This window comes from Schistocerca gregaria, chromosome 11 (genome assembly GCF_023897955.1).
Source record: "Schistocerca gregaria isolate iqSchGreg1 chromosome 11, iqSchGreg1.2, whole genome shotgun sequence".
Classification (NCBI taxonomy): Eukaryota; Metazoa; Arthropoda; class Insecta; order Orthoptera; family Acrididae; genus Schistocerca; species Schistocerca gregaria.
In genome coordinates this window covers 98944942-98958653 of record NC_064930.1, presented here as the reverse complement: position 1 = coordinate 98958653, position 13712 = coordinate 98944942, and the positions used below count along the sequence as shown (strand labels likewise).

The following is a 13712-nucleotide window of genomic DNA, read 5'->3' as shown; positions in this document are numbered from 1 at the left end:
TCACTTTAACAAAGACATATCTGACGGACAAATTTTCATAGAACTCAGACAGTATTCCCATTAAATTTAAGGAGTGGTACAAGTTTAAAACTACTGGGAAAAATGTGCCACAATTTGAAGAAATTGAAACAAGAACAAAGAGAGGGCATCAAAGTGAGATTGTGTAAGTCACCAGTAGTTACTGGCGACATTAAGGTAGCATTAATTCTGCTAACAGTACCAAAATATGAGTTATATATGTATCAAATATAGAGTCCTGATCATTTTGTGTCTCCACATCAATGTTGTTTAAAGCCACTACAGCTATATTTCAGATACGTTTGTTAAATCAAATCTAGCTTTATCATAGATCATCTTCAGTTGACACTCAAAATTCGCCAACAGTCTTCATATCAATTTTTCACAAAGTGGCATAAAAGTGTGGATATCATGACTCTAAAGGCATATTGTGCTAAGAGGCACATTCTGGAACATGCTGCGCACACTGAAACACTTTACTTTGCTGACTACCTGGTACAAGCTCAACCAGCAGTGCCTATAAGGAATACAACATGATGTGAAATATCAGTGAAGTGTTTCACTGTGCTCATTATGTTCCAGAAAGTGCCTTTTGGCATTATGTATGGTGATTATTCATTTTTGTGCACATTTTAGCCACTTTGTGAGAATTAGTTAGACTGTTGGCGAATTTTCAGTCTCATATTAAGACACATCAATAATAAACGCACCTGAATCATAGTGGCGATGGTTTTCATTGATTACAAAACAGAGACTGCATAATATGATTAATTTCTGTGAGAATATTAACATACAAACAATTCATATAATTGCAGCAAATCTAGAGCAGTCAAGTACATATGTGATGGCTTAAAAGCACTGCAAACATTTAGCAATGAAAAGTATGTATAGTACCAGCATTGCCACAATGTCAAAGTTAAAACTGTAAATGCATGTGAGCATTAAGCAAGATTTATGTCCTCTCATGTTAGTTTGTATTGAACACACATCTACAATTTAATCTTTTAGGTTTCTCACAAGTAGATTGCCCGCTCACTTGACTGTACAACCGTCAGGATGTGTGACAACAGCAGGAAATCCAGTAAGACAAGCTATAAGTAATTTGAAACTAACTTTTGGCTCAGTATTTGGCAACACTAAATGATAAACATAATTTAGACACACCTCAAAACAGATGGAAGCAGGCCGTGGAAGCAGGGAAAAACCATATTTTCTAGTATTTTCCAAACAACCACACAAACATAGTTTTATTTCCATCCATACTGGCAGAAATGAGAAAGTTATGGCAGCAGGTTTTTTTTTCCTTCTGTGTCTTAAGACTCAGTAATAAAACACAGCTGCTTAGAGACTATCCCTTGACACTATTTTCAAGGCAATAACTCTCCCAAGAACAGAAAACACAATTGTTTTCTGCCCTGGCACTGAAAACATACCTGTCAATTTATCTATTTATTGAAAGCTGGAGGACACCATTCAGAGAAAAGAATAATGCATCTTACAAGCAACTGTTGCCAATGGATTGAAATACCATGAGAGCAGGAATCATCACATATAGTTTCCATTTTCATGAATGGAAACAGAAATGACATTAACTTGTACAGAGGCCTAAGTATGAACTGCACAGCAAGACATTTATTTGGCAACATTCGGCATGAGAAAATAAGACAATTTTGGCCCCCATGTTAGAGAAAACTAAAGTAGATTTAGCTAAAACAAATCCTGTACAGACAATCTTTACTTTAAAACAGCTAACAGAGAAAATTATAGCAGAAGAGAAGGAATTACATGTTGTCTTTACAGATTTACCTAAAGCTTGTAACACACTTCTGACAACAAAACAGTAAACAGCTTCGAAAGATAGAGATATGGATTACCATCTTTTACACATTATTGTTAAATTGTACAGAGAGAAAGTACAAATTGAAACAGGGTCAAAGTTAGCAGAACCTATCATTTCACAAAAGGTCTGAGAAAAGTGTGCAGCTTGTAACCCATATTGTTCAAGCAGGTCTCTAAAGGCATAAGAACAGCTTTGCAGGAGTGGGAATCACTGTTACTGATGTATACATGTTTTCATTAAGTTTCACAGATGACCACACAATTCTATTATAAGAAGAGTTTGATCTATAGTGTATGATAAGACATTTACCTCATGAATATGACAAATGGGGAATACAAATATCACTAAGAAAAACCTGGTAGCGGATAGTGACAATAGATATAAAGCAGACATCAAAGATGGACCAATTATGAGAACAGAGGTAAAATTTAAATATCTAGGGACATATATTGACACAAGCAGTTAAGCTCACATAATAGTAGGGACAGAAAGCTTATTGAATCCTGAAATTGATAGCACTGAATTTTTTGGAAAATTTAAGTGTATACTGAAAGAATAGGCAAATGGGAAATGGAGGCAATGTTTTTGTTGTAGTAGACAAACTCAAATCTATTAAGACAGAAACTGATGTAGCAGTTGAGATTGTTTGGAAAAGACTCAGTATCAGGGGTGAGCAAAAAATAAATCGATTCTTTTATCACCGACCAACCTCATCACTTAATGTAACCAAAAACTTTAGAGATAACTTGTTTCCCAAGCATACCGTAATCATTGGTGGAGACTTTAATCATCCAACAATTAATTGGGAAAATTATGTTTTGTTAGTGGTGGGTGTGATACAACATCCTGTGAAATATTTCTAAATGTATTCTCTGACAACTACTTAGAACAGATAGTTAGGAATCCCACTCATGAAGGCTCTAATGGCAACAAACAGACCTGACCTCTTTCAGGATGTCCACAACAAATCATGACACAGTTGTAACAACAATGATTACTAAAGTACAAATAACAACTAAAGCAAACAAAAAAGTATTATAATAGAGAGCTGCTCAATAAAATGCATTTGGCTGCCAAGGCAACAATGTGTGATGCCTCCAATGACTAGTGTAGCAGAAGATTTTCGAATGATTCTTCGTGAAACCCAAAGAAATTCTGGTCATACATAAAGTTAGTGCCTAGTTCTTAGTGTATGAGACAAGAACTGAAACTGAGGGCAGCAAAGCAAAAGCTGAAATGCTATTCTGTTTTCAAATGTTGCTTTATAAATGGAAACGCCCCAATTTAATCCTCATACTATGAGAAAAGATGAATGAAATGAGTGTTGGTGTCAGTGGTGTTGAGGAACAGCTGAAATCATTCAAATTGAGCAAAACTTCAGTGCCTGATGGAATTCCTGTCAGATTCTATACTGGATTTGCAGCCAAGTTAGCTCCTCTCTAGCTACAATCTTTCACAGATCTCTCAAACAAAAAAAAAAAAAAAAAAAAAACCTGCCTTGTTCTTGGAACAAAAAACACAGGTCACACTTATCTCCAAGACAGGTAGTAAAAGTGACACACAAAAATGCTGTCCAGTATCCTTGACATTGATTTGCTGTAGAATCTTAGAACATATTCTGAGCTGAAACATAATAAGTTACCTCAAACAGAATGATCTCCTCAATGCCAAACAGCATGGATTCGAAAATATCGATCATGTGAAACCCAGTTGCACTTTTCTCACTTTATGTAGTGAAAGCTTTGAGTACAGACAGTGAGATAGATACAGTATTTCTTTATTTCTGAAAAGCATTTCACTCAGTATCACACCCACACTTATTGTCAAAAGTACGATCATAATAATAATGTCGTGTGACGAGGGCCTCCCGTCGGGTAGACCATTCGCCTGGTGCAAGTCTTTCGATTTGACGCCACTTTAGCGACTTGTGCGTAAATGGCGATGAAATTGATGATGATTAGGACAACACAACTCCCTGTCCCTGAGTGGAGAAAATCTCTGACCCAGCCGGGAATTGAACCCCGGCCCTTAGTATTGACATTCTGTCACACTTACCACTCAGCTACCGGGAGCGGGCAGTACGATCATATGAAGTATCAAGCAAAGTTTGTGACTGGATTGAGGACTGCAACATGTTACCTTGGATAGAGAGTTACCATCCGAGGTAGAAATAACTTCAGATGTGTCCCAGGGAAGTGTGTTTGGACCTTTGCTGTTCATGTTTTATATTAATGACCAAGCGGACAATATTAATAGTAACCTCAGACTTGTTAATGCAATTATTTACAATAAAGTACTCTTTGAAAGAACCTGAATAAATATTCAGTCAGATCTTGATAAGGTTTCAAGGTGGTTCAAACATTGGCAATTTGTTTTAAGTGTTCATAAATGTAACACTGTACACTTACAAAATGAGAAAACATAGTATCCTATGACTGTAATATCAATGAGTCAAAGTTTGGATCAGCCAACTCACAAATGCCTGGGTGCAACACTTTGTACAGACATGAAATGGAATGTCACACTGGCTCGGTCATGGGTAAAGCAGTTGGTAGACTTAGGTTTGTTGGTAGAATACTGGGAAAATGCAGTCTGTCTACAAAGGCGATTGCTTACACATCACTTCTGCAACCTGTTCTAGAATACTGCCCACACCAAATTGGACTAACAAGGGATATTGAACATCTACAGAGAATGGCAGCACAAATGGTCATGGGTTTGTTTGATCCATGGGAGTGTGTCATAGAGATACCGAAGGAACTGAACTGAGAGACTCTTGACAATATACAAACTATCCCTAGGAAGTCTATTAACAAAGCTTTATTAAATGATGATGCTAGCAATAAACTACAAATCCCTATGTATCACTCACCTAGGGATCATGAGAATAAAGTTAGAATAATAACTGTATACACAGAAGCATTCAAACAATCCTTTTCACATTCCATGTGTGAATGGAATGGGAAGGAAGTCTAATAACTGGTATAGTGGGATGTACCCTATGTCACGCACTTCACAGGGGTTTGCAGAGTATAGATGTAGATGCTGAGGTGGATTGCATAAAACATAAGTAATACAGAATACAACAACACAGGAAAGTAATAGGGCATATGAATTCTTATTAGTGGGACACGAAGATTTCAAACAGTAAGAAAAGATATGGTAGGCTAATGTTTGAATCGGTCCTATGCTATGGATCAGAACTATGGATTTTAAATTCTAACTTCAAAGGAAGACATAACTGTGAAAATATATTATTTACAATGGAGTGCCATGACAACATTATGAATTGAGAGCCAAGTTGAAGACAAAGGAAACAGTGAGACAAAGTGTTGGTATGAACATAGTTATGTTGAAATACCAAATCAACAGAATCCAAAGTAAAATTTTTGATGGAAACCAGCTAGCAGATGGGACATGCGGCAGACCGTGTTGTTCTTGGTAAGACAGTATCAATGAAGGAGTACTGCAGTGCATTTAAGAAGGACGCCCTGAATAGAGAGGGTAGTTAACTGATTAAAAAGAATAGTAAACTTTTGTTGTAATTAGATCTTTGTATTAATTTAAGCTGATTAATAATAATAATAATAACCAGCTTATTTCATGAATGGAAATTCAATATTAACATTTTCAAATGGACGAGCCAAACAATGTTCAAATGCTTCTGTTTACTACACAAAACATCCACCAACAAAAAGTATGTTTGGCAATGTACATAGCCTTCAACAAATATAATATCTAAACACATTTTGAAAATGCATAGAAAATGTTCAATGTAACAACTAGTGGCACGTAATGTGAGAAGATTTCTGGTGGCCTTTCAATAGTTACAAGGTTCAGTTCCAAGCTTAACCAATGTCTAAATGAAATGGTGTTCTAGAACTTTAGAATTTTCAATCAGTTTGAAAAGACTATTAATTTAACCTATAAAATTGTAATTTTTTTTACAAATATTTACCAGCAAATATTGATGAACCTGTCAGTGCCAGCTACATAGACAGATGCATGACATTACCAAAATGATGGGGATGACCCCAGATCAGAAACTCCATTGGCATAAAACATGCACCACACTAAGAATCAGTTATTCTCAATCTCCCATTTGTTCATTTCACCAACTTGCACAAAAAGTGATCTCACGAACAATCTAAAACCTAGGCTATGACACACATCATCTATCAACAATAGAAAAATGAAATAAATAATTTGTTCTGTGCCTTTTTGGGTGGTTATGATGATATATGACATTACAGTAAATGTCAGAGCCAATTTCTAGTGTCTGTACATTTTAATCATCTTATTACTTTGTTGTGTTAGATTATATTCCTATAAATGCCACAGAGTCAGTTTAAGATCACAGTTGTGATACTGTTGGTCAAATTAATTCCAAGCTGATCAATTATTTTGTACAGACTAACTATATATGTGTGCAAATGCTGCACTAATGCTATCACAATGCTTCTGCAACTGGGTCCATGAAGGATGCCAAAGGAAACCCATTTGGTCATTTAAGTTTCTGTTTAAGTTGATGTAATAGATCAGAATAACCCCACAACAAGGAAACATACCATGAATACAAATGGGCAGGGTACTAAGAATTTCTGCACATTTACAGAACATTAAATTCAAACACTCCCCTCTGTCCTTATTATGTTTAACATAAACCATACTTTATTGCAGTGTTTCAAGTGTCATATTTAACATTATCAGATTGCTAAACGTTTTATTATTAGACTGAATTGTGACGGGACACATCCCATAATGCACACAAACATTAAGGAAACAATGGTAAATACAATTATGCCACTTACCATGGAGCCTGACCCATTAGCTGCCTCATCTGTTCCATCTGTCTCTATACCCATAGCTGTGTCCTGGTCCATGACTGCAGTTCTACACCTCTGAAAAACGAGCAATCAGAAAATGTCAAAGCCACTTGCTATTGTTTCTGTGGAGCACAGCTCAAAGAGAACATTTTCGGTCCCTACTGCCTCCAGCAAATGAGCCACTACATAGGAGAAAAATCTGACACTGGCTGATAAACACAATGGCCAATAGCATGAACTAATTCACAGTTCTCAGGTTATGAAGAATGAGAACATACAATCCCAAAATTACATGCAACAGAAACAAATCAATATCAACTTTATACCACTGGTTTGTGGTATACAATTCTGTTGTGAAAACTATGGCAGACATATATAATTTTTCCCATTAATACTAAATTCAACATTATGAACCATCAAGGCAAATTAAATATTAAAATAAATTCACTAAAGAAAGCCACTTACTATAGTTGAACTTAATTTTTCAATTGAACTAAAGGTTAAAATGGGAATGCTTGTGGATTTATTTTAAGGATATCATATGTATATTGTACCCCAATAGTTATGTCACTTATATTAATAAAGATAACAACTGAATCAAATTTGTACTGATCTTACTCATACATGTTGCATTTGATATCTGTAATTTGTTCGTTATATTTTGACAGATAAAATGTAAATCCACCCATACAGACTGTTCATCACTCAGTGAACCATATTTTTTGCACATAATTTAGTATGCATTTTTGACATAGCTGTTACTTTGAGTGTGTCTTCGTCTACATTTACTTACTGTTGTATACATAGTTTAGAGCAACTTTAGTTATGATGGAATCTTTATGCATTCACTAAGGAAAGATAATCCACAGTAAAATAATTGATTCTTGAGTATCATCAAGATTTAATATTATTTAGTTTTCTGTGATGATGTGATTACTGAAATGACATCCTTCTAACAGTGCATGTGATGAATGATCTGTTTAGTGCAGATACAGTGGAATGTTTCCTATTGGTGAAAACTACACTTTGTCCTGACGGAATAACATTTTCTCATCTTTCAAGAAAAGTGTTTCACTGTTTCTCAACATAAAAAAAAACAACATTAAAACGCGCAGTTTACTACGAACTGCTGCTGCAACGAATTTGGTAAATTAGATAGCAGAAAGAAGTACACGAATACTCAAAGCACATTGAAAATCTACATAAAATGCAACATACTGAATACTTTCTTTAGAATTTTCTTCTTATAACTGAAATGATGTAATAACCGTAGGCACTCGTATCGGAAATATTAAGCACTACTACACACCTGCTCTCTTTATAACACATAGCAGCGACGCATCAGATCACAAGAAACACTTATTTTTCCTGGTCGCTCTGCGCTCATATTCCTTACATCACATGTGGTGTGCGAGACAGTACAATCATACTACTTATAGTGACTTGGGGAACTTGAATGCGCCCCTGTTCTCGCCAGTCACGAAGCATTTAGCACAGACTTTCACATTGGCTGGACATCACAGAACAGAGAACTGCTCCAGCAACTTCAAATAACGCACCACAATATCAGGCGTTGGTTTACGAAGTCACGGAAAAGAAATGTAACGATTCAATCAGACACGGTAAAACAGAGCGCACTTGAAAAAAAAAAAAAAAAAAAAAAAAAAAAAAAAAAAAAACGCTAATCATACACGACCACCTGACAGTTTTCGTAATTGAGGAACAGTATAGACACATTAAATTCACTAAAAAACTTGTTTAAAAATTGAGTACCTATCTTCCGCAATTCTAAAAGTCATTGAAAACAACCCAATTTTATACTTGTGAAAACAAAACTTGAAACAATTACATACTAAATTTGCATGCCGTCCGACACCATAATCAAACGTGCTAAAGATGATACAATCAAAGGAAATTAAATACGGAATAAAATCACGTACAGCTGTGCCCAGTAACACTGAACCGATACAACTCTGTCACGAAGAGTCACTGGTACCGCAGCATCAGAATATATCAGTAAACTGTTTCAAAGGTTCAAATCAGCTGTAATAATAATAATAATAATAATAATAATAATAATGAGTTGTTAATTCTATAACAAATATTCATGTTGGTAATCCCAACTCGCATATTACCTGGAGAACGTAACATACGAATATCTGCAAAAAACACAAGGAGACAACTTCTTGCTCCAACAACCGAATTGTCACATCGCAGGATTGAGACGCGCCTGTGTCAGGGTGCGCGCCAGTATCTGACGCTGATTGGTTAACGCTCATGACGTCATAGAAAGGATAACGAGTGCAGAGCCAAAGCCGTCTGTCGACGTTGGGGCGTGACTTGTCTTTTAGCGCAAGTGATGTCACACACTTGCAGGGACAGTCACTTGTAGGTGCATTTCAAGATGTGTACCGTGCAGTGCAATGTGTGCAATAATGAAGTTATGCAGCGATTTTGTATGCGCACTCGAGGAATGTGATGATGATGATGATTGGTTTCTGGGGCGCTCAATTGCGCTGTCATCAGAGCCTGTACCAACTTCCAATTTTTACAAAATCCAAACTAGCCACAAGCACGAATGATGATGATGATGAAATGATGAGGACAACACAAACACCCAGTCCCCGGGCTGAGAAAAATCCACAACCCAGCCGGGAATCGAACCCGGGACCTCCTGAGCCAGAGACAGCAACGCTGTCCACTTTTTTTAAAATCTCATTTTGTTCGTTATTCATCGTTGTATCTGTTCGAGGCGGACGTCGCATAACACCCGTTCTAGTTCATCATTGATCCGGTTACTCAGTTTTTTTCTATTACAGAGGGCAGTTAGCTCTCTGACCGAACACGCTGAGCCACCGTGCCTGCTCCACTAGACCACTAGCTGCGGTCTTGAGGAATGTGCATAAACTACAACGAAATGTGGAAGGTAAAATTAAGCGCTCCAAAAACAACTGTAGCTTTTTGAATACCGTCATTTGAGATTACATGTGTCAGAAAAGCATGTTCTTGAAATCTTCAGAGAAACGATTGTAATCCAGTCACTGGACAGTAAGTAGTTCATATAATTATTAGTTTATGATGCACATGTTTTTGAGGTAGTCTTATTTGTCCCATCAACTGACATAGAACAGTAATAAGTATCGTAGTACATTTATTTAATTTCATCCTTTGTTATTTTGCAGTTTTAGACTGAAAATTTATTTCATTGCATGCACTAAGATTTTTCTTTCAATTAACAGCGTATATTGTTGCGAATCTGTTTCGATTCTTGTTAAGACTGTTTATTTAAAACAAACTACAAGTGCGTAAGATATACAAAAACGTGATTCCTCACAGATACACCGTTACAAACATCTACATCTACATCCATACTCCTCAAGCCACCTGACGGTATGTGGCGGAGGGTACCTTGAGTACCTCTATCGGTTCTCCCTTCTATTCCAGTCTCGTATTGTTCGTGGAAAGAAGGATTGTCGGTATGCGTCTGTGTGGGCTCTAATCTCTCTGATTTTATCCTCGCGGTCTCTTCGCGAGATATACATAGGAGGGAGCAACATACTGCTCGACTCCTAGGTGAAGGTACGTTCTCTAAACTTCAACAAAAGCCCGAACCGAGCTACTGAGCGTCTCTCTTGCAGAGTCTTCTATTGGAGTCTATCTATCATCTGCGTAACGCTTTCCCGATTACTAAATGATCCTGTAACGAACCGCGATGCTGTCTGTTGGATCTTCTATATCTCTTCCATCAACCCTATCTGCTACGGATCCCACACTGCTTAGCAGTATTCAAGCAGTGGGTGAACAAGCGTACTGTAACCTACTTCTTTGTTTTCGGATTGCATTCCCTTACAATTCTTCCAATGAATCTGAGTCTGGCATCTGCTTTACCGACGATCAACTTTATATGATCATTCCATTTTAAATCACTCCTAATGCGTACTCCCAGATAATTTATGGAATTAACTGCTTCCAGTTGCTGACCTGCTATTTTGTAGCTAAATGATAAGGGACCAATCTTTCTATGTATTCGCATCACATTACACTTCGCTACATTGAGATTCAATTGGCATTCCCTGCACCATGCGTCAATTTGCTGTAGATCCTACTCCATTGCAGTACAATTTTCCATTGCTACAACCTCTCGATACACCACAGCATCATCCGCAAAAAGCCTCAGTGAACTTCCGATGTCACCCACAAAGTCATTTATGTATATTGTGAATAGCAACGGTCCTATGACACTCCCCTGTGACACACCTGAAATCACTCTTACTTCGGAAGACTTCTCTCCATTGAGAATGACATGCTGTGTTCCGTTATCTAGGAACTCTTCAATCCAATCACACAATTGGTCTGATGGTCCATATGCTCTTACTTCGTTCATTAAACGACTGTGGGGAACTGTATCGAATGCCTTGCGGAAGTCGAGACACACCGCATCTACCTGTGAACCTGTGTCTATGGCCCTCTGAGTCTCGTGGACGAATAGCGCGAGCTGGGTTTCACACGACCGTCTTTTTCGAAACCAGTGCTGATTTCTACAGAGTAGATTTCTAGTCTCCAGAAAAGTCATTATACTCAAACATAATACGTGTTCCAAAATTCTACAACTGATAGACGTTAGAGATATAGGTCTATAGCACTACACATCTGTTCGACGTCCCTTCTTGAAAACGGGGATGACCTGTGACCTTTTCCGATCCTTTGGAACGCTTCGCTCTTCTAGAGACCTACTGTACACCGCTGCAAGAAGGGGGGCAAGTTCCTTGGCGTACTCTGTGTACAATGGAACTGGTATCCCATCAGGTCCAGCGGGCTTTCCTCTTTTGAGCGATTTTAATTGTTTCTCTATCCCATACAATATGTTCGGTAGTGGTGGGCAGGAAATCACATATATGTTACAAATCACAGTGATTCAGAAGTCACTGATATCACAATAACAATTTTACAGAATCTTACTGCGATTTCAGTCATAATTAGCAGTCGGAAGTAGCATTTCACACTCAACGCCGTGTGCCATCTCTTGGCGGAATTTAGTACTTCGTTATAAGAATCTTGGGTCTCACGAGATCAATGTACTGTGAGTGCCTACTGTATGACAACATGCACTTTCAGCATCAGTTATGGTTGGTCAAACACAGCTGTGACTCCAGATGTATTATATCAAAAAGAAGCAACATCGCCTTTTTCTCCCGAAAATATCATTTAGAGACAAGTAACCTAAAAAACGTGTTTGATTCTGCTTCCAAAAAGACAGTTGTAGTTAATACCCCACATGCCTACAGGACTTAGCAATGTGAACACAGCAGAACTCAGACATCCGTATAAGTACAATGAAATGAAAACAATATTATTGAGTCATATGAATGCCTCACTTTTGTTCTGACACAGTTCTGGACTGGAGAAAAATATTACACCTGGTGTTCTACATGGTAACTGCACACCCAAGAACTTTTTTCTGACATTACTGCCACCTACACAATTAAGCATTTTCTGCGTTACCTTCAGGTACTGCACTTACATTCCATATTTAACTGAAAGACCTGTACTTCCCACTTTCACATCAAAAGTCCCAAAACGCATACTCTAGATCTCATGTTATGCTACAGGTCAGTGTCACCACACCAAGGTTGCGGAGAAAGCGGGGGAAGGGGGGGGGGGACACATCACTCTCCAACAAGTCTTTACCATTAATTAAATGGAAGAAAATTTGCGGGTATAGAATGGCTTAAGACGGGAAAAATGACATTTTCATTATTAACTCATTTAAGATCACCTAATAACTTCAATTAAAGACAATTCAGTCACTCATTCCGCACACTTATTTCACAATTATAGCACTTTTAAGGTGCATGTCCTCTAAGAGTGGTGGGCTATGGTCTCAGGCCCTCCCTTGGGTTTTACTCGGCATCCATTCTGCCCACAAGGATGACCTGAGTGCATCGCTGGCAGAGATCCTTTATGGAGAGCCCCTCCTCTTGCCAGCGGAATTCGTGGAAGACGCACCGCCAGTTGACGCCATCGACCTTCTGGCACTTATGGAATGGGTGCGTGCACAAGTCATTCACCTACGACCACCCCCAACTCGCCCTTATACCACACCGCTGTTGTTCGTCCACAAGGACCTGGCATCATGTGAATTCGTGATGCTGCGCAACGACCCCGTGCGTGTGGCTTTGCAACCACCTTACTCGGTGCTGCATCGCACCTTACGTTGCGGAGTGAATACCATCATAATATATCTCAATGGACAACCTCAAACAGTTTCTGTTAACCGCTTAAGACCGGCATGGTCTCTCTCCCAACAGCATTCCGACGCTTCCGATCTGCCTGCCATCGCCGCCGCCACGCCTGCTGTCGCCGCCGACGTGACCTCGTGCGACGTTTCACTGTCTGTGCAGGAGTCCGACACATGTGACCCTGTCGGCCCGGTTTCCAAGGCGCCCACTTCTCCCGCTGGAGGCAGCTTTCAACCGCTGCTCTGGCACAAAGATTTTGTGTTCGAGTGAAGAAGCTTCCCTCTGCAGGTCTGCACTTGCGTGGGAGGGGGGGGGGGGGGAGAGTGGGGGGGTCGGCCTCTGTGGCGCCTCTCGCGTGAAGCACCATATCTTTGGACTCGATCATCTTTGATTCATCTTTGTCTATGCCCACTTGGCCCACAACGTTTGTACTGCCATGTTGTATTCGCTTTCTTCTGTACTCCGTCTTCAGGACACGAGTGGCCTACCGGTACCATCCGACCGCCGTGTCATCCTCAGAGGAGGATGCGGAGAGGAGGAGCATGGGGTCCGCACACCGCTCTCCCGGGTGTTATGATGGTATTCTTGAGCGAAGCTGCTACTATTCCGTCGAGTAGCTCCTCAATTGGCATCACGGGACTGAGTGCACCCCGAAAAATGGCAACAGCACATGACAGCTTGGATGGTCACCCATCCAAGTGCCGACCATGCTCGACAGCGCTTAACTTCGGTGATCTCACGGGAACCGGTGTATCCACTGCAGCAAGGATTCGCTTTCTGCTGTGCTAA

At 39.1% G+C, this 13712-nt stretch overlaps 1 protein-coding gene across 1 annotated transcript in view; it reads left to right on the top strand.

Annotated features, from left to right (window-relative positions):
• Window positions 1-13193, top strand: part of LOC126295046 (RNA-binding protein 25-like) — a gene marked incomplete at its 5' end in the record, with an annotated part of 17862 nt that extends 4669 nt beyond the window's left edge. Inside the window, one exon of the mRNA XM_049987295.1 lies at window positions 12570-13193. Within this exon, the coding sequence (XP_049843252.1) occupies window positions 12570-13193 (624 nt within the window). The remainder of the gene's footprint in view (window positions 1-12569) is intronic.
• Window positions 13194-13712: the final 519 nt, after the last annotated feature.